Source organism: Geotrypetes seraphini, chromosome 8 (genome assembly GCF_902459505.1).
Source record: "Geotrypetes seraphini chromosome 8, aGeoSer1.1, whole genome shotgun sequence".
NCBI lineage: Eukaryota > Metazoa > Chordata > Amphibia > Gymnophiona > Dermophiidae > Geotrypetes > Geotrypetes seraphini.
The window spans coordinates 161,572,083-161,598,545 of NC_047091.1; the positions used below are offsets into that span (position 1 = coordinate 161,572,083).

Sequence of the window (26,463 nt, forward strand, 5' to 3'; positions counted from 1 at the left end):
CTTTCCCTGCGCCGCGTCCTACCCCGCCAGAAACAGGAAGTTGAGTCAAGAGGGGAGGTGGGACGCAGCACAGGGAAAGTGTTTGCGTCAGAAGGGGAGCGGGGATGAAGTAAGGTTGAGCTACCGGAACGTGAGATTGTTATTCATGGTTTCACCAAATGCGGGAGGGTTTTTAAAAGAAAACCGCGAATAACATATGAAAAAGTTATTCCTGTATTCGCGGTCATGTTAATCCCCTAACCCCCACGAAAACGGAGGGAGAAGTGTATAACATCTGTTTTCTCTTCCAAGCTTTCTCTAGAGCAACAGGAGTTGCTTCCATTGGTTCTTCCACCCTGTCATCCAAATCTCTCTTTTTCACTTCAAGCACAGGTCTCTCCATTATCTCTTGCTCTTCTTTTTCTTTTTTTACTCTTTATTCTCTTTTCTTCATTGTCCTACCATTTTGTCTGCCTTTCTACTCCTAGTATTCCTATAGCACTACCAGACATATGCAGCACTGAACAGAGTTACGAAGGAGATAGTCCCTGCTCGAAGGAGCTTACAATCTAAACAGACAAGACAGACAAACAAATACCATAGATAGTTAGGGGGAATGGTTAATCTGCTGGCTAGGGTTGGCAGTGGGGACTACGGTTATGGATTGGAAGCTAAATCAAAAAAGTGGGGTTTCAGATTGCTGTTAAACAAGGTAACGGAGGGGAAATTATCTCAACATTCTACTGAACTTAAAGAACTGAGAAAAGATATGACTGCCTCTAATTCCTCTGTTCAAAAGCTTGAACAAGACATTAAATCATCCAAACAATTACAGGAATCTTTAATGAAAGACAATATCAATCTTAGAAGAAAAATGGAGAACTTAGAAAATAACTCCAGATACAATAACTTAAGAATCATTAATTTTCCTAAGCTTCCACTGACACCTCCTAGAGAAATGTTTAAAAGATATTTTCTTGAAGTTTTGGGGGCCTCAGAAGATTCATTACCTCCTTTATCACGAGTCTATTATCTACCTAATAAGACTAAATTACCAAAAAAGCCGTCGGATCAAGGACTATTGGATGTATCAGAGTTATTGGAAAAATCAGATAAAGAGGTTGTAGAATCGAGTACTTTGATTATAACAGTAGCTCTCTCTATTGATAAAGTATGGTTGTTAAAACTGTTCTTTAAAAATAGACAGAAAGAATTTATGGGTTGTAAAGTACAGGTATTTCCTGATTTATCACGAGAGACGCAAAGGCGTCGTCGTGAATTTCTTTTGTTGAAGCCAGGTGTTATATCTTTGGGTGCTACTTTTTATTTGCGACACCCTTGTAAATGTATAGTGCATCACCGATCAGTTAAATATGTTTTCTTTGAGCCTAATCAGTTGACTTCTTTTTTAGCGCTCTCCCGATTGGAGGTAGAAAAATCATAAGCTCTATGACTATTGGTTAATCCCAGCAATCAGCCTTCCAGCTAACTTTATGAAAGAGTGTACATTAAGTTCAATTCTTTAATTTTGGCTTTATTTTATAAGGAATCTTGGATCCAAATTTGAGGACTTGAGCATTTTAGTTAATATATGATTTAATGTTATTGGAATGTTTCTTGCTTTATGTAGAATTGCTAATTTGCTTTCTGTACAAGGTATTCTTGATTATATGATTTGAAAATCAATAAATATATTTAAACATAAACAAGGTAACGGAAGGGACTTAGTGGATAAACTCAGGGAGTTTATTCCAGGCATACAGGCAGCTAGATGAAAAGAATGAAGTCTGGAATTGGCAATGGAGGAGAAAGGTACAGCTAAGAGCATCTAATTGGAGGAACGGAGTTCTCTGGGAGATGTATAAGGAGAGAGAAGAGATATTGAGGGGCAGCACAATAATTACATTACATTACATTAGTGATTTCTACTCCGCCATTGCCTTGCGGTTCAAGGCGGATTACATCCAAACTAAAACAAGAATTACATTCCAAATTTGAAGGAATAGAATAAGCGATGACATAAAATTTTTAAGGTAATAAAAATGTCGGGTAAAAATAGTTATAAACGGGAAGTAGAAGTTTTTAGGAGATAGGAATAGGGTGAATTAAGGGGTTTTAGATAACGTTTGGTAAATAGAAGAGTATTAGAGAGTATTAAGGGTATAGAGAGTGTTGGATGTTGGATTGGGATAATCACACTTGTAGGTTAGTAATAGGAGTTTGAACTGTATGCAAAGGTGGATAGGGAGCCAGTGAAGTGATTTAAGGAGAGGGGTGACATGAGTGTAGCGAGATTGGTAGAAGATGAATTGTGAAGCAGAGTTTTGCACAGATTGTAGGGGGAGAAGCGGCACAGTGGGAGACCAGTTAGAAGTAGATTGCAGTAATCTAAGCATGGGGTTACGAGAGTGTAGACAAGGGTCTGGGTGGTGTGCTCAGAGAGGAAGGGGTAAACTTTGGTGATTCTGTAGAGATAGAAGTGGCAGATATGCGTAGAAAATGAGAGGTTACTTCATTACACAAAACAACAGTGGGAACGGACGATGAACACTCCACCAAAGTAAAAAAATAATATTTAAAAAACTTATTTATTCCAAAACAAAAGGACAAACATCAACTGTGGATCCACAGTTGATGTTTGTCCTTTTGTTTTGGAATAAACAAGTTTTTAAAATATATTTTATTTTAAACTTTGGTGGCGTGTTCATTGTTCGTTCCCACTGTTTTTTTTGTGTGATTTTGAACCCGTGGGTTCTTGTCCTGATGGACTTTTTGCTGTTGTTTAGGTTACTTATGCCTTTGACCTATGATCGTCCTTTTAAGGACGTTCTACATTATTTTTCCGACCGGCATTAACGTCGGCTTTTAAACTTTCTGAACTTAATGTCCTTCCCCAATTTTTTTCTCTTTTCTTTTCTATCCAAATAATGTAGTTCTTTCCCTATTTCCCTTATGTTTCTGTTTCAGTCTCTGTTTTGATTTGTATTTAATGACTAACTATGGTTTGTTTATTTTTTTTATATTTTGTGTATTCCCCTTTGCTTTAATTATGCAAATCACCTTGAAGTCTGATAAGGCGGGATATCAAACTTTTAATAAACTTGAAACTTGTCAGAATCAAAGATGACTCCATGGTGGCGAGCAGAGGAGACTGGAACCATGACAGTATTATTTACAGAGACAGAGAATCGAGGGAGAGGGGTGGAGGGTTTAGGAGGAAAGAGGAGCAGCTCAGTCTTGGACATGTTTAGTTTCAGACAGCAGAACATCAGGCAGCAATGTCAGCCAAACAGGTTGAGACTTTTTCTTGGACTGTAGGTGAAGTTTCAGGTAGGTGATACTGGAAACCATGGGAGATCAGGGCACTGAGAAAGTGTAGAGAGAGAAAAGAAGAGGTCCTAAGGCAGAACCCTGCCTTTCCTTCAGTAGTTCTTATCTTTTGGTCTCAGGGAGATCGACTGGTCTAATTTGAGCAAGTCATTATCTCCAATTGCCCCAGGTACATTAGATAGATTGTGAGCCCACAGGACAGATAGGGAAAATGCTTGAGTACCTGAATTTAAACCAATTAGGCTTTAAGTTGTATATCAATACTTAAATAAAATAAAAAAGCATGATGTACAGCATATGCAAATTTAAGTAATGCAGATTGCCCCTGGATACTGTAACTGGCAGTGAAGGCATCAGAATATAGGTCAGAAGCCGTGATCAAGCAGGCCTGCCGCCTTTAAAGGCGTATTCCACGCCCTAGGGACTGCCTTTACTTCCGGATGTCTGCTCTAGACATCACGTGCTCCAGCAAAAGCTATTCCCTCCCTCTTGTCATCATGGCTTTTGTCATGCTCGCAAAGCGTTTCTCGCCTCTGCTTATTCTTTTCTTATTCTCGTTAATCCTGCAGTACAGCAGCGGTTTGCACACTAAAGGATCTCTGCCTCTGGATGCCATCACTTTCCAAAAGGTAAAAGCGGTAGCTTCGCTTTTCTGATTTTGCATGCATGGGTCATCTGTACTTTTAATCTCCCCGCTGCTTAAATGATCTGTTATATTATTTTGACAGATTCAGTACCCCCCTCCCTCCCCCAGTCCTTAACTGGACACGTGGGGAAGGATCCCCACCATCAGCCTCCACTTTCCCAATTACACATTGGAAATTGCAGCGTCTTTCGTTCAGCTTATTTAGATTTACACGCGGGAGATCTTCAGTTGAACGCGTTTACCACCGAAATTGTCTTCCCTATAAAACGTTATAGGATACGACCGTTTTGCTGCAAAGTTTATGTTTTAAATTTTATTATTATTACAGTGTAGAACAGAAATACAAAAAAGCACTTATGATCCGCAAACCCCGCCCCCTGACGCGAGGAACCAATAGGGAAAGGATAGCCTAGAACAGTCCCGGGGATGCAGGAGGGGTTGCCGGCCAATCCTGTGAGTACAAGTGTTCCTTCGCGGCCTGAAAGCGGGGGGCTGGCGCGCGCTGCCTGGGGGGTGGGCCTCGAGCCTGATGTTTATGCCTACCTAGATTGTTCGAGGAGCAGAGCTGCATCTGCGTTAGAAGCAGAGTGGGGAGGACCTATTTATTGGTAGCAGCCTACTGCGCGAGAAGTGTTCAGGAGGGGGAGCCAGCTGGGCGCTAAATAGCTATGGTGGGGGTTTTCCGCCCAGAACCATAAAGTTAGGTTGTGAGCCTGGCGGGACAAACAGGGAAATTACTGATTACTATTCAGGGTATTGTAATTTGGATGAATCTCTTCATGAAAAGACAGTAAATAAATAAATTAAAAGTTGGCCAAAACAATGAGGAAAAAAAAAAGCACACTACAAAGTACTTTTTCTCTAAATATAAAACCACACAGCCTGACAGTGAAGTGAATAGAGCTGGCAGGTATCCTCTTACTATAAATAGAAGGACCATTTTCCCCATTAAAAATAGTAATAATAATAAAAAAAGCTTCCTGGTTTTAGTGCTTGGGATTGCAGCTGGATTATTTCTTAATTTGGGATTTTAGATTTAAAAGTGTATTACCTTGTCAAATCTTAGCTGAAAAGTGAGTTATATACAGACACAGTAGGCAGTTCTCTCACCCAAGTATTTAATAAATCCAGTGCTGGGGAGGAGCTGTCATGGTACAACACTTGGGTGCCACTGATGTAGGGATCTGTGAGAAGGAGTTTCTGGAAGCCAAATTAACCCCCTCTTTTATGAATCCACGTTAGCGTTTCGGTGATAAAAGTTTTGACGCTCATAGGATGCTATGAGCGTCGGAGCTTTTACTGTCGTGGATGGCAATAAAAAATACGCCAATGGGGCTTCATAAAAGGGGGAGTAAGCTTTTAGTAGACATAAGTAAGGCTAAGGACAGTGCAGAGAGATGCTTCTATTAAGGTTACCTCCGTTCTGGTCACCAGTTTTCTAGAAAGAAAGAGTTAATATTGAGGGTATCTTGTTCCAGTGAAATACATTTTGTCAGGAAGAGACACTGATTAACTTTATATGATCTTGGAAGGTTAAGTTGTAAACTACTACTACTACTACTTATCACGAAAGACATACGCAACGCTGTATATATATTTTTACACTTGTAGACAGTCCCTTCTCAGAAGAGCTTACAATCTAACTTGGTCAGACAGACATGACATATAGGGTTGGGGATGCAGAACCCAAAATGAGAGGAGTTAGGTCAAAAGCACTCTCAGAGGTGGGCTTTTAACTGGGCCTTGAACACTACCAGAGATGGAGCCTGCAGTAGGGATTTGGGCAGCTTGTTCCAAGCATAGGGCAGCAAGGTAGACAGGTCAGAGTATGGATTTGGCAGGTGTAGAGAAGTGCAAAGGTAGGAGGGACTTTACCACCTGAGTTGAGCTCGCGGGGGCAGCGGGGCACAGGGGGAGATAAGCGAAGAGAGGGAGTGAGGGGCAGCTGAGTGAGTATCTTTGTAGGTCAGTAAGAGGAGTTGTAAATACAATATTATGAAAACCTGACTAGCTGTGATAGCCCTAGGAAAAGTTTGGACAACTCTGTTTTTTTTTTTTTTTAATACAAACCTTCCCCCTCCGCCATACTGTTTTATTTTAGTGTTTCTAGTAGAACATCTGTTTTCCTCTCATGTCTAGAATAATGCATAACGATGAAGCTCTAAATTATGTTGAAGAAATTGGTGTCTTCATATAACAAATAACAAAAAACATTATGGCCATATATTCCCCCATCTTCCACATAAGGAGATTATGTTTCAATAGGTAAGAACATGTAATATACAATGCTCTTCCCCCCCCCCCCACCCAGCTGAACAAATTGCCGTCACTTATTTATAGATTAAAATTGCTTTCTCACCAAATGGATGTTAAAAATACTTTATGCTAAATTTTGTCTTCCATTAGGTCATCTCAAAGAGTAGGTTTGTCCTGGTAAAATTTGACACCCAATATCCTTACGGCGAAAACCAGGATGAGTATAAAATACTGGCTGAAAACTCCTCTTCCAGCAAGGACCTTCTGGTTGCTGAGGTGGGAATATCAGGTAATGTGGGGCAGTAACAGTAGTTGTTGTTCTGGACTTCTCATACTAATGTTCTATTGCTGAAAAGATTAACCCAGCCCCCTTTATCACATCATGCGGTTGAGTCGCGTGAGCTAAATGCTGAGCTGCCCATTCTAATCCTATGGGTGGCTCTGCATTTAGTTTGCGCTGCTCGACTGCACAGCCTGATAAAGGTGGGGGATTGGGGGGGGAGAGGAATTAGGTACGATAGCAAGCATGAGCCCTAATGTTGATTCCCTTTTGCCTTAAAATAAGAGGTTTGTTAGCACCCACTGATTTAACACCTGCAAGTGCAAACAGTCCTGTCAGGTTCATGCTTTAATGAATAATGCATGGATCCTTGTATTATCCCAGGACAAGCAGGCAGCATATTCCCACACATGGGTGACGTCACCGACGGAGCCCCGCAGCGGACAGCCTCGAAAGCATCTTGCTTGAAGATCTCGAGCTTTCGATTGCTGCATCGCGCATGCGCGCGTGCCTTCCCGCCCAAACTAGGGGGCGCATCTCCTGAGAGGATCCTCAGTTCAACGTTTTCCGCGGAGCCGAGAAGACTTGTCGACTTGGTTCCCGTAGCGTTGTGCCTTCTCTTCACCGCGGCTGAGTACTTTTTATTGTTTTCGGTCGCTGTGTTCGTAATTCTATTTCTTATATTTCATTTATATAAAAAAAAAAAAAAAAAAAAAAAGATATATCTTTTTGTTTTTCTTTAGCGTCGGGTTAGAAGATTGAGGCCTAGGCCTCTCTTCTCCGTTCTCGACACGGACTTTGTCCTATCTATGTCCCGGCCTGTTACCGGGTTTAAAAGGTGTTATCAGTGTGGTAGAACTATTTCCATCACTGATCCACATAGTCGGTGTATGATCTGTCTTGGGTCGACTCATCGCCCCGAAGATTGTATTCGCTGCCTCACTCTTCAACCTCGTGCTTTTAAACGCCGCTGCGACAGATTTTTGGAGCTTTTTCCTCGTATGGAGCCTGAAAAAGCTGTGGCCTCGGTCGAGGCATCTGTAAAATCCTCGACTCCGGGTCCAACCTCGAGTACTAAAACCTCGACCTCGCCTCCTCGACAGGCCTCGGCCTCGAAGACCTCCGGGTCCTCGGCCTCGAAGGCCTCGACGATGTCCTCGAAGCCTGGATTGGGGGGTAAGTCTCCTGCTTCCTTTTCAGGTACCATCTCTAAGAAGCCGACAGAGTCTACCTCCATTCAGCCTGGGGCCCCAGGTTTGACTCCGTCTTCCAGACCTTCAAAACGTGCTTCCAAGTCCAGGGAATACTCTCGATCGAGGTCGCCCTCCTTGGAACGCACGAGACCTCCTGTGACTCCGAGTCCTTTGGTCTCCGTCCCCATGTTTGAGGATATGCTGAAGTCAATTCTGACTACGCAAATTTCCTCAATAGTGGCTCAGTTGGTACCGGTCTCGACTCTGTCTGCGCAACACCAGCCTGAGCATAAATCGGCACCCTCTCGGCGATCTCCTCGTCGCAGGTCTCGATCCAGGGTTTCCTCGTCAGACTCCTCGTCTGAACATGGAGCTAAACAAGCATTGCCTCGATCAAAGCACAGGTCTCGATCTTCGAAGCTTACCTCTACAAAGAGCTCGAAGCATTCTGATATTACTTCTAAAGCTCATACTACCATTGCCTCTTCAATATCGTCGAGGCATTCGAGGTCGAGGACACCACCTTCGAGGCATTTGTCTCGAGAAAAATCTCCTCTTACTAAACCTCGTACTCCACGCACTTCTCCGACTCGGAGCCTTAAGCGGAAACATTCAGCCACTCCTCCTCTGACAGGCAGTGGAACATCTTCCATCACTTTACATCTTGAATCTGAGCCTCTATCTCAGTATTCACGCGAGGCTTCTCCATCTTTTTCAGTGACACATCGTTCTCGTTCTCTTTCTCCTGAGGAAGCCTCGACCTCAAAGTCTGCTTCTTTTGCTAAATTTGTCTTCGACATGGGACAGGCTCTTAATATTGATTTACATTCTGATTCAAAATACACGCCTGAATACCTTGCGGATATGGAACTTTCTCATCCTCCTAAGGAGACTTTACGTCTACCCATGACACCGGTGCTGAAGCAGACGTTTCTACGTAACATGGAGACTCCTTATTCTGTGACAGCTATTCCATCGAAGCTGGAGTCTAGGTATCGTACTGTGCCATGTAAAGGGTTTGAGAAATCCCAACTTTCTCATCAATCCCTAGTGGTGGAATCTTCCCTGAAGAAGGCTCACCCATCTAAGGTGTCTGCAACAGTTCCACCAGGACGCGAAGGGCGTACTATGGACAAGTTTGGGCGCAGACTTTATCAAAATTCTATGATGACAAATAGAATTTTGAATTATAACTATGTCTTTACTTCATATTTTAATCATTTTTTGAAGCAGTTGTCATCTTTTTGCCCAGACTGGCCCAAAGAACGCCTTTCTGAATATAAAAACATTATTCAATCTCTGTCTCAGTTACGTCTATTCATGTTGCAAGCATCTTATGATGCTTTTGAGCTATCCTCCAGAGTCTCGGCATTTGCAGTGGCTATGAGACGTCTTGCATGGCTCAGGATTGTAGATATGGATCCCAACTTACAAGATCGTTTAGCAAACCTGCCGTGTCAAGGTTCTGAGCTCTTTGATGACTCTATTGAAGCAGCTACTAAAAGGCTTTCTGAGCATGAGCGTTCCTTCGCCTCTCTGATTCGTCCGAAACCAAAACCTTCTCTGACTAGAGCTTACAGACCTCCAGCTCGTCGTTACCCCATGAAGTCTACACCGGCTTTTTCTAGGCCTCCACCTAGACGGCCACAACAACAACGTCCTCAAAAGCCTCAGACACCTGCTCCAACCAAAACAGCTCCGTCTTTTTGACGGTCCAGTGATGAGCATTCCAACCTCTTTACATCCAAATTCCTCCCTACCAATCGGAGGTCGTCTTTCCCTTTTTTCATCTGTCTGGGAAACCATTACATCGGACCTTTGGGTCCTTACGATCATCCGAGAGGGATACTCTCTGCGCCTGCTTCAGGTGCCTCCAGATCACCCTCCAAGAGAGTGTCTTTCCAGTTCCTCGCAACTCCCTCTTCTTCTTCGGGAGGCTCGAGCTCTTCTTCACCTTCGAGCAGTGGAGGAAATTCCTCCTCACGAACGCAACCAGGGGTTTTATTCCAGATATTTCCTGGTTCCAAAGAAGACGGGGGATTTGCGACCCATTCTGGATCTACGAGCTCTCAACAAATTTCTAGTCAAAGAAAAATTTTGCATGCTTTCTCTCCCGATCCTGTACTCCCTCATGGATCAAGGGGATTGGATGTGCTCACTGGATCTCAAAGAGGCTTATACTCACATTCCTATTCATCCAAATTTTCGCAAATATCTCAGGTTCAAGGTGGGGAACCTTCACCTTCAATACAAGGTTCTTCCATTTGGCCTAGCAACCTCTCCTCGGGTCTTCACCAAGTGTCTGGTTGTGGTAGCAGCGGCTCTTCGAGCCCAGGGATTGCAAGTTTTTCCTTACCTCGACGATTGGCTTATAAAAGCCCCTTCTATTTCAGGGGTTACGCAAGCGACCCTTCAGACTATTTCTTTTCTTCAAAGTCTGGGGTTTCATATCAACTTCCCAAAATCTCAGTTAGTTCCAACTCAATCGATTCAATTTATTGGGGCGGTGTTGGATTCCATCCGCATGAGAGCTTTTCTTCCTCTCAATCGACAGAATACTCTCTTAAACCTTTGTCATCATGTAACTTCCCTATCAACTATCAGAGCGCGTCAAATGATGGTCCTTCTCGGTCACATGGCATCTACAGTACATGTGACTCCTTTAGCAAGACTGCATCTTCGCATCCCTCAGTGGACTCTGGCATCCCAATGGCAGCAAGCTCTAGATCCACCTTATCGCCATATAACGGTGACGCCTTCTTTAAAGAAGTCTCTCCGCTGGTGGATGCTCTCTTCAAATCTTTCCAGAGGTTTGCTGTTTCACCATCTTCCTCATCAGAAAGTTCTCACAACAGACTCGTCCGAGTACGCATGGGGAGCCCACGTAGATGGTCTCCGTACGCAAGGATTATGGACGGCCACAGATCGTCGATGTCATATCAATCTGTTGGAACTCAGAGCGATATTTCTGGCTCTCAAAGCTTTTCTTCACATCCTTCACGACCAAGTAGTCCTTGTTCGGACGGACAATCAAGTAGCAATGTATTATGTCAACAAACAGGGGGGAACGGGTTCCCATCCTCTGTGTCAGGAAGCTCTGCAGTTGTGGCATTGGGCGATTTCACACAACATCTTTCTTCGAGCCGTTTATATTCAGGGTATTCAGAATTGCCTTGCAGACAAATTGAGTCGTCTGCTTCAACCTCACGAATGGACGATCAACTCCTCCACACTTCGTCAAGTATTCAACCGATGGGGGACTCCTCGGGTGGATCTTTTTGCGTCACCCAACAACTTCAAACTTCCTCTGTTTTGTTCCCGCATCTTCTCCCCTCTTCGTCTCGAGGCGGATGCGTTTCTACTAGACTGGAGGAATCAGTTCCTTTACGCCTTTCCTCCTTTTCCTCTGATTCTCAAAACTCTTGTCAAGTTGAAGTCGGATCATGCCACAATGATTCTCATAGCCCCTCGGTGGCCCCGACAACATTGGTTCTCTCTTCTTCTGCAACTCAGCATCAAGGAACCTCTTCTTCTGCCAGTTTTTCCTTCTCTGCTCACTCAGAGTCAGGGATCCTTACTTCATCCAAACCTGCAGTCTCTTCATTTGACAGCATGGTTCCTTTCCACCTGATGGATTCTGCTGAATTTTCTCAGTCTGTTCAGGATGTTTTTCTGGCTTCCAGAAAACCGTCCACTCGTCAATGTTATAGTCAAAAGTGGACCAGATTTTCTTCTTGGTGTTCCACTCATAATCTTCAGCCAACGTCTTCTTCTTTGGCTTCTGTTTTGGATTATTTACTTCATCTATCCCAGTCGGGTCTCCAATCCACATCTATTAGAGTTCATCTTAGTGCAATTGCTGCTTTTCATCAGCCTTTAGAGGGGAAATCACTCTCGGCACATCCTCTAGTTTCTCGTTTTATGAAAGGTCTTTTTAATCTCCATCCACCGATCAAACCTCCTCCTGTGGTATGGGATCTTAATGTGGTCTTGGCTCAACTGATGAAACCTCCTTTTGAACCTATTGACTTGGCTCATTTTCGATATCTTACTTGGAAAACTGTTTTCTTGATTGCTCTCACTTCAGCTCGTCGAGTTAGTGAGTTACAAGCTTTGGTTTCGGATCCACCTTTTACTGTTTTTCACCATGACAAGGTGGTACTCCGTACACATCCCAAATTTTTACCTAAGGTAGTGTCTGATTTTCATATCAATCAATCTATTGTTCTACCCGTATTTTTTCCTAAGCCACATTCTCACCCTGGTGAGGCGGCTTTGCATACTTTGGATTGTAAACGTACGTTGGCTTTCTATCTTCAACGTACTCAACCTCACAGAAGTTCTCCTCAACTTTTTATTTCTTTTGATCCAAATAGATTAGGTCATCCCGTTTCGAAGCGTACTATCTCCAACTGGTTGGCTGCGTGTATTTCTTTCTGTTATGCTCAGGCTGGTCTTCCTCTACAGAGTCGAGTAACGGGCCATAAAGTCAGGGCTATGGCGGCTTCGGTTGCTTTCCTCAGATCAACTCCTATTGAGGAAATTTGTAAAGCTGCCACTTGGTCCTCGGTTCACACTTTTACTTCTCATTATTGTCTGGATACTTTATCCAGGAGGGATGGCCATTTTGGCCAATCTGTGTTACAGAATCTTTTTTCTTAAATTGCCAACTTCCCTCCTCCCTTTTGATTTAGCTTGGAGGTCACCCATGTGTGGGAATATGCTGCCTGCTTGTCCTGGGATAAAGCACAGTTACTTACCGTAACAGGTGTTATCCAGGGACAGCAGGCAGATATTCCCACAACCCTCCCACCTCCCCTGGTTGGCTTCTTAGCTTGGTATCTGAACTGAGGATCCTCTCAGGAGATGCGCCCCCTAGTTTGGGCGGGAAGGCACGCGCGCATGCGCGATGCAGCAATCGAAAGCTCGAGATCTTCAAGCAAGATGCTTTCGAGGCTGTCCGCTGCGGGGCTCCGTCGGTGACGTCACCCATGTGTGGGAATATCTGCCTGCTGTCCCTGGATAACACCTGTTACGGTAAGTAACTGTGCTTTACCTTCTGACTTCATGGCTCAAATTTGTCAAAATTTTCCCCCTTCCTGTGCTTGTCAAAATCTGTGCTAAAATCGGTTCATATGTTAATGGTTCCCAGACCTATTTTTAGGTAATCCAGACTGAATTTGCATACTTGGATTAATTTATGCATATTCAAGAGAACAGGTCTTCCCACACACCTAAGAAAGACTAAGAACACTGCGGAGAGATGTCTTTATTAAAATTACCTCTCTGTATTGCTCAGCAGTTTCCTAGAAAGAAAGCGTTAGCATTGTGGGTTATCTTATTCCAGTGAAATACAGTTTGTCAGGAAATTTGAGTGTGTTCCCACTGTTATATTCTGCAGTGATGCTTCTGCAGTGTTCATCAACCACCAGTCCATGGATCAGTGCCGGTCCACAGAAATTTCCTGCCGGTCCACAGGGCCAGCACGTGCATCAGGCCCAAAACAGTGTTCTTCAACCGCCGGTCCACGGTGCGATCGATGCGACGTTATCTTCGAGCCAGCACCCTCTTCCTAACTGATTCAATGCACAAAGCCACAGGCAGTGGCTCCTACGGGCACCCTGTGCCTGAACCGGAAGCCTTCTCTCTGACGTTGCAACGTCAGAGGGAAGGCTTCAAGATGAGGCAAGGGATGTGCAAGGTGCAGTTAGTACTATTATGGGGGCGGGGTCTGGGGTGGACATTGGGTAGAGATGGGCGGGGTCTGGCCCACGACTTAGCCCAGTGTTCTTCAACCGCCGGTCCACGGACCGATGCCGGTCCACAGAATAATTTTTTTATTTCTGCCGGTCCATAGGTGTAAAAAGGTTGAAAAACACTGTCCTATAGCATACTGTTCAAGGTTCTATTTATTTGAAAAATCACAAAGTTCAGAAAAGAACTACAAAATCCAATAGGAAAGTAAAGTAAAAGAATGTAGAGAATGAATATGGTAAATACACACAACCTTTTTTTCATAACTGATGTATAATAGAGCTTTCAAGGAAAAAGATCATAGCAGGCAGAGTACATAAGAACATAAGAACAAATACCCAGCAGATCACTTTAATTCTAACTTATCAGAAAAGGAAGTTTATAGTTCATGCCCTAGGACAGACTTATCTCCTGAATTTGGCATGCTGTCCTGTCTGAGGCTTACAAGAGTGCCACGGAAGAGGCAGGACATTACAGGTTTCTTGACGAGGCGATGCTGTGAAGTGATGTGGCTCATGCACAGCATGACTTTCATTTTGCAATCCCATTATAGGATGTAGCATTGTAAGACATACAATTACTGCTCCCTGTCTTTCTCACAAGGCCAGCTTAACTGTTGGAACAGGTGAGGTACTGGCTTAGGGTGCCAAAATCCCAACCTCTGGCACTCCTTATCTAACGGTTAAGCCTCATCTTACCTCTCCATCCCCCACGAATCCAGCATCTCTTTCCCCTCTACCCCCTCCTCCCAGTCCTGTAAACTGTGTTCCAGTTGAAGACAGGCTGTGTTTTGGGCCAAGCTGGGTGTTCCCTCAGCTGCATCTTGCCCACAGGAAATTGATTTCAGAGGAGGGGGGGAAGGCGGTAGAGGGAAGACCCAGGTCCCCAATTCATCAAACAGTTACGTCTTTCAGGATTTCCACATTGAATATGCATGAGATACATTTGCATAGAATAGAGACAGTGCATGCAAAAACATCTGTATACAGTATACTGTACACCGTGCCTTTCCTGTCTAAAGCCCAAAGAAGTTAACACAGCGGTTATTAAACACTGATGTACTCCGTAAAACCAGACTGATGCTCAGCAGAGTCAAGTACTGCCTTTAACTTCCATTATGCTTTTCTCCTGAACACAGAGTGAATCTGTTCCCTAAGCAACCTTTTTCACCATTAAGTTGATGTCTGGACTTTGTTAGCATAGGTTAGGAACTTTAGGCTATTTTCCTTTGCAATGAGAACCCTGCTCCCTTTGCCTGCCTCATAGACTGCCAAAAAGGCTATGCTGCTTCATATTTTATTAAAAGCTACACCCATTCCATGCCTTTAGGGAGATATGGTGGAATGGGATCGGAACAAATACTAAAAAACATTTGCCTTAGAAAGAATGTATTATTCAGCATTTTGATCCTAAGATGAAAAGCACCACAGGACATAAAAAGATGTTTCCCGTACAGGATATTGTTTTGTAGAATGGAAATCAACAATTTTGTCTCTGGGCTATATCAGTGAGGACCTACATCAGCTGTGCTGCAGACTGAACATTTTCATAGAGATAGCTATGGAAAAAGCCGGAGCTCTAAACCAGTGTTTCTCAACTCGGACCTTGAGTCCCCCCTTGCCAGTCAGGTTTTCAAGATATCCACAATGAAAATGCATGAAATACATTTGCATATAATGAAGGCAGTGTATGCAAATCAAGTTTATGCAAATTCCATGTGGATATCTGAAAACCTGACTGGCAAGGGGGTACTCCAGGACTGAGTTGAGAAACACTGCTGTATACCATCGGGTTAAAATAAAAAAAAGCAGACCATGAGGTAGACTTATCAACACTTGGATTTATGGCCTAGCGAGAACCCTCAAACCTTATTTTTATCTCTTTTGCCGTTAAGGACATGTAGTTTCCACCCCGACCTGAGCCACTAGACTTTACATGAAATTTATAACACAGGAATCCAAATTTGAATATTATTCTAGCCTCAACCAGTAACCAATGTAATTTCTTATCATACGGTGTAATATGTTCAAATTTCTTCAGACCAAAGATTAAACATATGGCTGTGTTTTGAATAATTCTCAATCTTTTGATGTTTGTTGTGGTTTTTTTTTTTTTTTTGTAGGATCCCAAATAAATGATGTTCAATAATCCAAAGTGCTTAAAATGAGAGATTGTACTAACATCTAAATGACACAAAATCAAAATATGTTTTTAGAGAACGTAGTTTCCGTAATATATGAAACCAAAATGTCAGTATGGGCATCAAATGTCAACGATTGATCTAGAGCAGTGGTTCCCAAACCCTGTGGGACCCCCAGCCAGTCGGGTTATCAAGATATCCCTAATGAATATGCATGAGAGAGATTTGCATACCTGTCGCTTCCATTATATGCAAATCTCTCTCATGCATATTCATTAGGGATATCTTGAAAACCCAACTGGCTGGGGGTCCCCCAAGACAGGGTTTGGGAACCACTGATCTAGAGTGACTTCTAAAATTTTTATAGTAGTATTTATAGGAAAGTTTCTCCCATTCAAATTTACAGAAGGCCCCTTTCCTCATACCTCCAAAAACCAGACAGACCCATTACAACCATAAATTTATGTTATGTTCTGTGCAATCTTGTATCCCACCGAATCTTTTTTAGAGTTCTAAGTGGGTTACATAGAACTTTGTATAGAGTTAAATATATTACAAAGAATTATACATACTATATAAAGTTGTCAAATTATACATACAGTCTGAGGTAATATATCATAAATAGCAGCTGACCATTAACATTGTCTTTATACAGTTCTGCTTACATCTAGCACAGGGGTCTCAAAGTCCCTCATTGAGGGCCGCAATCCAGTCGGGTTTTCAGGATTTCCCCAATGAATATGCATGAGATCTATGTGCATGCACTGCTTTCAATGCATATTCATTGGGGAAATCCTGAAAACCCGACTGGATTGCGGCCCTCAAGGAGGGACTTTGAGATCCCTGATCTAGCAGCATTATAGAAATGATAAGTAGTAGTATAAATTAATGTGAACATCACAATTATTCTTCCAGTGATTTACAATAATCTTCATTGCCACTATGACAGAAATAAAATACTTTGGAAGGGCAGAAGAATTAAAAATTCCCAAATAATGACTTTGAAATATATTTTTTTAAAGATTGAGTCTAGAAAACCACAATAGAGATAGCAACAAGAATAACCCAAATAACTACTTTAAAAAAAATCATGTTTTATTGAAGGTGGTATTTAAAACCAAATACAAAATTATATAACAATGGCAGTGTGCAATACAGTACCAAATTAGCATCAGCCACCCATTTATCCAATATATGTCAAATTCCCCATTATAAACCCTAAGCATTTAAACAACAACTTTTTAATAACAAAATAATGTCAATCCTCAAATAGATGTTATGCATTGTCATGTATCCTTCCAAGAGACCTTCGTATAACAAATGAGCCAGGAGAAGGAGACGATCCAAGATGGCGGATGTGTAACAGTCGCGTCTGGTTGTTTTGCTTTTTTTTCAAGTTTACTGCTGTTTTTCCTATTTTCTGACTATGCCCCATACTAACAGGAAAGGGGCCGTGAGATTATCTCAATCTGAAGCCCTTACCTCATCACCGACGCAGCAAACACTCCAGTGTTTCTTCGAGCCGCGGGACGTGGCTGACCCTCGGACTTCCCAGTGGCGGCAAACATCCGCGGTGGCTTCGAGTGAGGGAGCACTCGAGCAATTGGATTTTGAGACATCTTTGTCTCCGCCAACGATCTCTGCACCGCTCTGTCTAGTGGGCGGGCAGAGCAGCGACTCGTTCTCCGGAGGGGAGGAGGGAGTTATTCCGGAGCAGACAGCGGGCGGAGCTACATTCTCGACTTGGGAGTAAGAACTCTGAGGTAGCCAAAGCCTTAGGAAGAACCCCAGCTAACACCCTGGATATCCTTTTGGAGGCCATAAGGAGAATGGAGGAGAAGGTGGAGAAGACTGCTTCAGATGTGCAAGTACTTCTAACTAGAGAATGACATGGTGGCGGTTTACCCACGGCTACCGCGTTTAGCCGCGGGTAACCCGCCAAAAACGGGGAATGAAAATTAGCAGCCTCTGCGGGGACGGGGACAAGGCCATCACCGCCCCGTGGAGCAGTGAATGATCTTGTCACCGCAGTGAGGCATGAAGGATCGTGCGGTCCCCGAAGCCCCCACCCGCACGCCGGCTCGATCGTTTAACCAGCTTCCTCTCTCCACCTCACCTTAGTTTGCCGGCTTTCTTTTTCGGCGACCGGAACACTTTCAAAAGAGCCGCGCATGTGCGGCTGTTCAGTATTCAATCTTCTGCTCTGACCCAACCGGAAACAGGAAGTTGCAGCAGAGCAGAAGATTGAACTTTGAGCAGCTGCGCTTGCGCGGCTCTTTGAAAGCGTCCCTGTTGCCGAAAAAGAAATCCGGCAAACTAAGAAGAGCTGGAGAGAGGAAACTGGTTAAATGATCGAGCCGGCTTGCGGGTGGGGGCTGCGGGGACCGCGTGTTCCAGCTCACACAAGGAAGGAGAGGGTGAAAGGGAAAAGTTTCTCTTCCTTGGAAATGTGGAAGGCAGAGTGGGGAAAAGACGCTGGAAGGGAAGAAGACAGATGCCAGACTATGGGGGAGCGGAGGTAAGAAGATGGGTGCTAGATCAATTGTGGGAGGGGGTGAAGAGAGAGGCACAGTAACAGCAAATGGAAGACGCAGAGAGAAGACACACAGTGGATGGAAGCAATTGAATGAGAAGATGTGGAAAGCAGAAACCAGACAATAAAGATAGAAAAAAAAAATTATATTTATTTATTTATTTTTTGCTTTAGGATAAAGTAGTATATTAGTTGTATTGATAAAAATTTATAAACAAAGCCCTGCCAGCTGAACATCTCTTTCTCTAGTTCAGCAGCCAGAACTTTGATTTATAAGAAAGGAATAAGCTAAATATTACAGTACTAAGGCTTATATGGATGCTGCGGGGACGGTGACGGGGCAATGAATGGGATGGCAGTGGTGGTGACGGTGACAGGGCGGTGAAGGGAACGGCGGTGACGGGGCGGTGCAGAGGATGGTGGGCCGGGGACGGTGCAGTGAAGGGGACAGATTTTTTTCCCGTGTCATTCTCTACTTCTAACTAAAGTAGACTCCTTTACTTCTAATATTGAAAAGGTGAAACAAGAATGTTTAGAAAAGGTAGACTCTGAGACTATTCCTCTGAAAAATTCCATTACTACTATAATCAGAGACCAGACCACTTTCACGCAAGATAGAAATGATTGAAAATTATAATCGCCGATTAAATTTAAGAGTATTGAACTGTCCAAAAATTTTTTCACTGACACCGATTGAGATCTTCAAAAAATTCTTGGTGGAGAATTTGTCTTTTCCACCAGATCAATTACCACCTATAAATAAGGCTTATTTCCTACCAACACTTAAAAGAAATAGTGGTTTGGAAGAAGTACCTATTTCTGAAAATTTACTACCTTCTGGGAATTTACCAATAGATATGGATTTACAAAGTGTAACAGCAGTCTTGGAAGATTCATTTATGGATGTAAAGGATAGAGCTACATTAATTGTAAATTTTATATTTGAGCAAGATCTCAATTCAATCATGAGGTTATTATTTAAAAAAATAGGTACACCTTTCTGTGGTCAACGCATATGGCTTCATCATGATGTTACAAAATCAACACAAGAAAGGCGTAAGCTATTTTTAGCAATGCGAGAAGATACAAAGAAGTTGGGGGCTACTTTTACTTTAGCTTATCCTTGTAAATGTCTAATTAAGTATATGGGTTTAAAATATGTTTTTTATGCACCTGATCATCTAAGATCCTTTTTGGACCTTAAGGGGTTATTCAGAGGTGGAGAATCTAGCTCAAAAAAATAATCCGGGGGTAGACATATTAAGCCTGTTTCTTATTTTATAATTGGTAACTTTACTTCGATTATCTCCCTGTAATTGGATCGTTCTTTCAAATTGAGGTCTATGAAGGAGTTATAACCATCAATAATTGGTCTTGTTTCCTAAAGGAATGTGAATATTTTTTTTGTTTTGTTTTTTCTTTCTATATGATGGATGATGACTCTGTATTACTTTATCAAGTTGTACTACTTGTGAATAAAATGATAATGAATAAAAATAAAAAAAAAACCCAAAACAAATGAGCCAAAGTCTCAACTGTCCCCTTACAAGACCTTTTTAAAGAAAAATAAACCTGCTAATGAACGAATACTAGATGCAGCAAGCAAAAAAAATTATTCCAATAAGACTAAAATATATTGAGGTATCCCTTCAAAATATATGTTAAGCTTGCACAGAGGAAGCAAAATCTCAAAATCACATTTATCAACACCCCTGTTAACAAAAGAAATAATACTAGGAATAATATTAGTGACTGAGAGTCCTCAGTTTTCACAACTCATGTAAAGGAAATCCCATTATTAAGAAGAGTTGTTGAATCTAATTTAACCCAACTGGGTATAAGCATGTGAAACATCTCGGGATCTCTCTTTTATGTAAATAATGTGTTTAAACAAAACAGTGTTCTTCCTTCTGTGTAAATTTTATGTTTAAATGATTTTTATTGTTCCAATAGAAAACAAACAGTACAATCGGTAACTTATTACACTAAAGAACAATGCAACCCTCCCCACCCCCGGAGTCCAGTGCCATAACGAAAACTGAGAGTCCGAGATCTTCCTAAATATTAAAGAGTCTGTTACATGCATGTGGAATGAGATCCTGCCAGAAACATTCCCAGGTCTGGCGAAATCTACGACCCGGTCCACGATCCAGATCTCCCACCAATCTCCACTCTAGTGTTGCGTGGATTATCATCAGGGATCTCCATTGAGCATAAGTCGGGGGAGTAGTAGGCAGCCAGTTGGTGAGAATGGCTTTCTTCCCCAGCAAGAGTACTCTGGTTATAAATGCGGACATTCCCTTGGGTTTAGGCGTGGCTATGTTGTAATACCCAAATAATGCTCTCGGTTGTGGAAGCCAGCGCCTCCCCCAAAGCTGCGTAACAGTGTCCCAGGTGACTCCAAAACTGGATAATTTTAGGGCAGGCCCAAAGCATGTGACCCAAGGAAGCATGAGCACGATCACATTTCGGGCAAAAATGAGACAGCGTAATCCCCATCCGGGCTACTCGTTCTGGTGGGATATAGAGTCTCAGAACAATTTTCAATTGCATTTCCCAGTGGGTGATATTAGGAGATACCGTTTGAATACATTTCAATACCCTTTGTAGCTGATGGGCTGTAAGTGCACACTGGAGGTCTTCTGCCCACGCTGTCGCCAAAATGTTCAAGTTAGGGCCAGGTTGACAGTCCCGGACCCCCACAATATGAAAGCAAAGAGGAATCCTCTGTTGCGCAGAAAAGCTGAAAAGTTCCGAGAGAGCATCTCTATTGTCCTCAGTGAGGTGGGTCACCGGTAGAGATTGTACATAATGGCGGATCTGGTAATAAGCGAACAAGTCATTAAGCTGCAAATCAAAAGTCTGATGTAATTTTGCAAAGGTTACTATCCTCCCCTCCTCCAAAAACAGGTGAAAAAGATATTGAAGTCCCTGCACATTCCATCCTGAAAGGTGGTGTTTTGTAATCCAGGCTGAAAGGCCCCATTGCCCTGAATGGGTAGATATAAGGAGACCCCAGAAGACAACTTGGCAGTTTTACATACCCACTTCCATGTGCGCCGTGCCGGCGTAAATATCGAATAGTGGGACACCGGAGGATGTATATGTGGATCCGCCACATGTAAAAAATAACTTACGTGGTACGGAGCCAACAGAGACAATTCCAGTGGCGTGGCAGAAAAATCAGATGTCCCCCTAAACCAATCATTGATATGTCTCATCTGACATGCCATAGCGTACCAGCGTACATTTAACAATCCGTATCCCCCCCTATCCCTGGGTAAACACATCCTCAGAAATTGCATTCGAGGTCGCTTGCCCCCCCCCAAAGAAAACATTGGAGACCCTTGATAAGGCGGGCATTATGAGTGCAAGATAATAATAGCCTTCTGTGTAAATTTTAAATATAGACTATATATAAAATCAATTTAAATGTATCATTCTGTGTCAAAAATTAGCTGAAAACCTAAATCACGTTCATAGTTGTGCCGACAGGTGAAAAATAAATGCTGTACTTATCTCACAAAGTTTCAGCGGCGTGCTGTATTTGGTTCTACAGAGCGCCGTTTCGGAGGCAACTCCCCTCCCTTTCTCAGGAACTTCAACGCTGCACACAGGCAGTCAACCTGTCTAATTGAAAAAAGATTTCTGGATGAAAAGATGGCGCGTGGTGATGGGAATGCCAACCCTTGGCTAACTGCAGAAATTGAAACGACGCAATATGTTCAAAAAACTTTATCAATAAGAGCACCAAAAATAATTTGGTATGAAATGTCTAAAGTGTTAGTACGTATGCCACTCCATGAAATCATTCAAACCCCGAGGTTGAACAGTTTGCAATTCAAAAATCAAAAATTGTTCACGTAGTTGCAAATGTGCTAGTCTGTCCCCATTATAGTCGTCGGGTATTTTTTTTTTTTTCCAATTATAAACCATTTAAGATCTGAAAATGTGTGGTTTTTGTGTACACAATGAGGGACAATGGGAGAGGTTAACAATTTAGTATTCACTCTGCTTCTGTGTTCAATGAGCCTGGTACGTATGACTCTCTTTGTACGTCCTACATACATAAGGGAACAAGGACAGATGATAATGTAAATGACCCATGAGGATTTACAAGACCAGCGTGAGTCATCTGAGACACCTCTCTCCTTTATATATATTTTTGGATTAGGTTCTTTGGTGTTAATAAAAGACACATTTTTGTTGATTTTAGGGAGGTTTTGATTTTTATGAATCATGTTACACATACATGTCATCACACACACATGATAAAATAACTATAAAATAATCCCTTGTGTGAAAATCATAACTCTTAGGATTAAGTGAAATAATTTTAATATCCTCTTGTTCTTCTGTGTAAGCGGAGTTTTTTTTTCTGTTCCTTTTTCAGATTACGGTGACAAACTGAACATGGAACTGGGTGAGAAGTATAAGATCGATAAGGAAAGCTATCCAGTCTTTTTCTTATTTGTTAATGGGGATCTGGAGAATCCTTTGCCGTACAGTGGGGAGATAAAGGCCAGCGCCATTCAGCGTTGGCTGAAGGGTAAAGGGATATATTTAGGTATGGAAGGTTGCTTGGAAGAATTTGACAATCTGGCACTGGAATTTGTGAGCACGGTAAAAGAGGAGGAACGCCAAAGCCTCCTGAAAAAGGGACAGTCTCAGCTAGAAAACATGCCCAAGGAAGAGCAGAAAGTAGCTGGGCTATATCTCAAGATCATGAACAAGATCCTAGAGCAGGGCGATGGCTTTGCAGCCGCCGAAGTGGAGCGGCTTACCAAGCTGATTAAGGACAAAATGAGCGATGGAAAGAAACAGGAGCTCCAGCAAAGACTAAACGTCCTGAGTTCCTTCCAGAAGGACCAGCTGAAAGATGAGCTTTAGCAGTTTGAGTAGGGAATCGGCAGCCTACCAGCAATTTAAAATGTTAATTCAGAAATTCAGGTGGTGTGGAGTTACATTCTTCCATTTATAACTGTGGAAATAGCACACAAAGAGAGACAGGGTTTCAACTACCTTCAATTTGTAAGCTTGTTTTTAAAATGCTTAATTTCCAGAGGCTTCCTAAAAGAAAATATAAGTGACTGGCTTCCAAATATCCTTCTTGAAAGATTATATTAATTCTTGTGCAACAGGACTGGTAGTCTTGACCAGCAGGTTAAACCCTCATCATCTGCGAGGGTTGTCGAGAGCCCACTGCTTTGTTTTCATACTCCACCTCTCGTCATTGGGATGAGCTCCATGCCCTCAGTTTTACTCTGTTCAAGCAAGGAATAGGGAGCATCTGGTCGGATGCTTTCAGTGCTGCAGAGGATCCGGCCACCCTAGGGAATTTCTGGCTGCAAGAAGATACAGACTCTCTCAGGGTCAAGGTCTGTAGCCCATAGGCACAGGCCTCGCATGATTTCTGTGTGGCCAGTCTGCATCAGTAGTTCTCAGTCTCGTCCCAGGTTCGTCCGCAGTGGACTTGAGCGGCTCGCCCTAGGTTCTGTCCGCAGTGGGTTTGAGCATAGGCTGAGTGGTTTCCATGGCAGTTTATCCAGGATCGGGGCTGACTGCGTTCCTCCCCCTATGATGTTGCACAGTTCCAGTGGGGGTTTGAGGGTCCAGCTTTACATTGGGAACTGAACGGCAGTCTGAAGAAAGAAGCCATGTGTTGGACTCCAGGTTTGTCTGAAGCAGAAATTTTCTCTCCCCTCTGATCAGCTCCAGTACAGAATCAGTACAGTGAGTAAGACTATTGCAGCCTATGGGGGGGGGGGGGGGGGGGGGGGGGCAGGGAAGAGTCCTTAAAAGTCATTTTTAAAAGGTGCCTGAGGTTAGGGATCAGGTCCCCCACCTCCTAAAACCCCTTCCCTGCATGTTTTGAGTTAGCATTTTTTTCCTCCACGGGCCCTCAGAATTGCTATTGGGGCGACCATATTGGATTTTTCAATTTTGTTTTAAAAGTCTTCATCTGCCCTAATACCCCTTATTTTTGACAGAAAACAATATAGATGGACTCGGGTGGAGGTACTTCAGATTATCCCAGGACAAGCAGGCAGCATATTCTTAACGCATGGGTGACGTCACCGACGGAGCCCTCGGTACGGACCTTTTTAACTAGAAAGTTCTAGTTGGCCGCACCGCGCGTGTGCGAGTGCCTTCCCGCCCGACGGAGGAGTGCGTGGTCCCCAGTTTCTTCGTTTCCGCGGAGCGAAGAAGACGCGTGTGTTTTTCAACGGCCGTTGAACTCACTTTTTTGCCTTTGCGCTCGCGAATTTTTTCTTATTTTCTTTGTATTCACCTTCGGGTTTCTTTTCTTTTAGTTTGCAAAAAAAAAAAAAAAAAAAACTTTGATTTTTTCTATCTTTTTTCGTTTTGCCCCGGCGGGGCCTGTTGCCATTATCCAGGCCTCGGGATTCGATTTTGCGGAGGCTGTTTTCCCCTTCATGCCCCCGCAGGTCGGTTTCAAGAAGTGCCAGCGGTGTGCACGCCCGATCTCCCTCACTGACCCACACAATTGGTGTTTACAGTGCTTGGGGCCAGAGCATCGGGCGGACTCCTGCACCCGCTGTGCCACTCTTAAAAAGCGGACGCTTAAAAACCGAAAAATCCAACAAGATCTGTTGTTCGGCACCGGGTCGACCATGGAATCCTCGACTTCGACAGCGGTACCACAGAAATCGGCACCGTCTGCTTCGACGACGCCCGACCCCACATCGGCGCCGCTGGCGCAAGGTAAGCCGGCTAAGAAGCCTACCCCTTCCCTCGAGCGCCCACCAGCCACAGTGGCGACACCGACCCTGCCGGCCTCGAGCCGAGCCCGAAAGCGCTCCGTCCTGATTTCGGTGAGTGCCTCATCATCGGCCTCCTCATCGCCGGGACGTAGAGCGGCACCTAAGGAACCGAAGAAAAAGAAAGCGGTTCCGGTGCCTCCCCTGGATGACCGAATTGCGGCCATCCTCCAGGGTCAACTGCAAGACCAGCTGAAACGTCAGCTCGAGCAACTGTTGCCTACTATCCTGGCACCGCTCCTTCCGGTACCAGACCGGCCCGAGCCCCGTACCGAGCCACCGGTGTCCACCCCATCGGTACCTATTAATACCTCCATGCCGATCCTCTCGGCCCAACATGCCACTGCGGATCCTCCTCGGGACCGAGCGGAGCACCATTCTTCCCGGGACCGGGACCGACGCCGGTCCTCTTCCCCCGGTACCGTTTCGGTACGCTCTGGGAAATCTTTGTCCAAGACTCACCATACCGACCCTTCCACCCCGGTGTCGCGTCATGCACACCCAGAGGTCCGGGACCCAGACTTGTGGGAAGAGTCTCCCCCCGGTACCGAGGAAGATCTCTCCTCCTCTGATGAGGATCCCTCAGCTCCTGATGCCACCTCCAAGCCTGAGCAATCCTCCTTCTCAAAGTTTCTCAGGGAGATGTCTGCCGCCCTATCTCTCCCTCTGGAATCAGACTCCAAGAAATCCCAAGCCTTTCTAGAGGCTCTGGATTTTGAGCAACCTCCCAAGGAGTTTCTTAAACTACCTGTGCATGACATCCTACGGGAGACCTTCTATAAAAATTGGGAAAACCCCCTTACAGTACCTGGGGCCCCACGCAAGTTAGATAACCTTTATAGGGTTATCCCTATTCCAGGATTCGAATGACCATCACCACAGATGCCTCCCCCTATGCGTGGGGAGCCCATCTAGGGGATCTACGCACCCAGGGTCTTTGGACCCCACAAGAGCGTCAGCATCACATCAATTTCCTGGAACTCAGAGCCATGTTCTACGCTCTCAAAGCGTTCCAGCATCTTCTCTGCCCTCAGGTTCTTCTCCTGTGCACAGACAATCAAGTCGCCATGTACTACATAAACAAACAAGGCGGCACCGGATCTCGCCTCCTTTGCCTCGAGGCCCTACGCATCTGGACCTGGGCCACGGCCCGCAATCTTTTCCTCAAGGCGGTCTATATCCAGGGCGAACAGAACTCCCTGGCCGACAATCTCAGCCGCATACTTCAACCTCACGAGTGGACACTGGATCCTCCAACACTCCACTCCATCTTTGCTCGATGGGGCACTCCGCAGGTGGACCTCTTTGCAGCACCTCACAATCACCAGCTGCCCCAATTCTGTTCAAGACTCTTCTCTCCTCATCGTCTGGCACCGGATGCATTCCTGCTCGATTGGAAGGATCGGTTCCTGTATGCCTTCCCTCCACTTCCTCTGATGTTGCGGACCTTGTTCAAGCTCCGCAGGGACAGGGCCACCATGATTCTCATCGCCCCTCGGTGGCCACGACAACACTGGTTCTCCCTCCTGCTCCAACTCAGCTCCAGGGAGCCCATTCCTCTTCCTGTGTT

General features: G+C 44.0%; 1 protein-coding gene across 1 annotated transcript; it reads left to right on the forward strand.

The window, feature by feature from the left end:
• Positions 1-3,767: 3,767 nt before the first annotated feature.
• ERP29 (endoplasmic reticulum protein 29) lies at positions 3,768-23,060 on the forward strand. The gene is made up of 3 exons (XM_033956519.1): positions 3,768-3,938; positions 6,362-6,500; positions 22,505-23,060. Exons 1-3 carry the CDS (start codon positions 3,807-3,809, stop codon positions 22,999-23,001), a joined length of 768 nt encoding a protein of 255 aa, XP_033812410.1. The 5' UTR covers positions 3,768-3,806; the 3' UTR covers positions 23,002-23,060.
• The last annotated feature ends 3,403 nt before the right edge of the window (positions 23,061-26,463 follow it).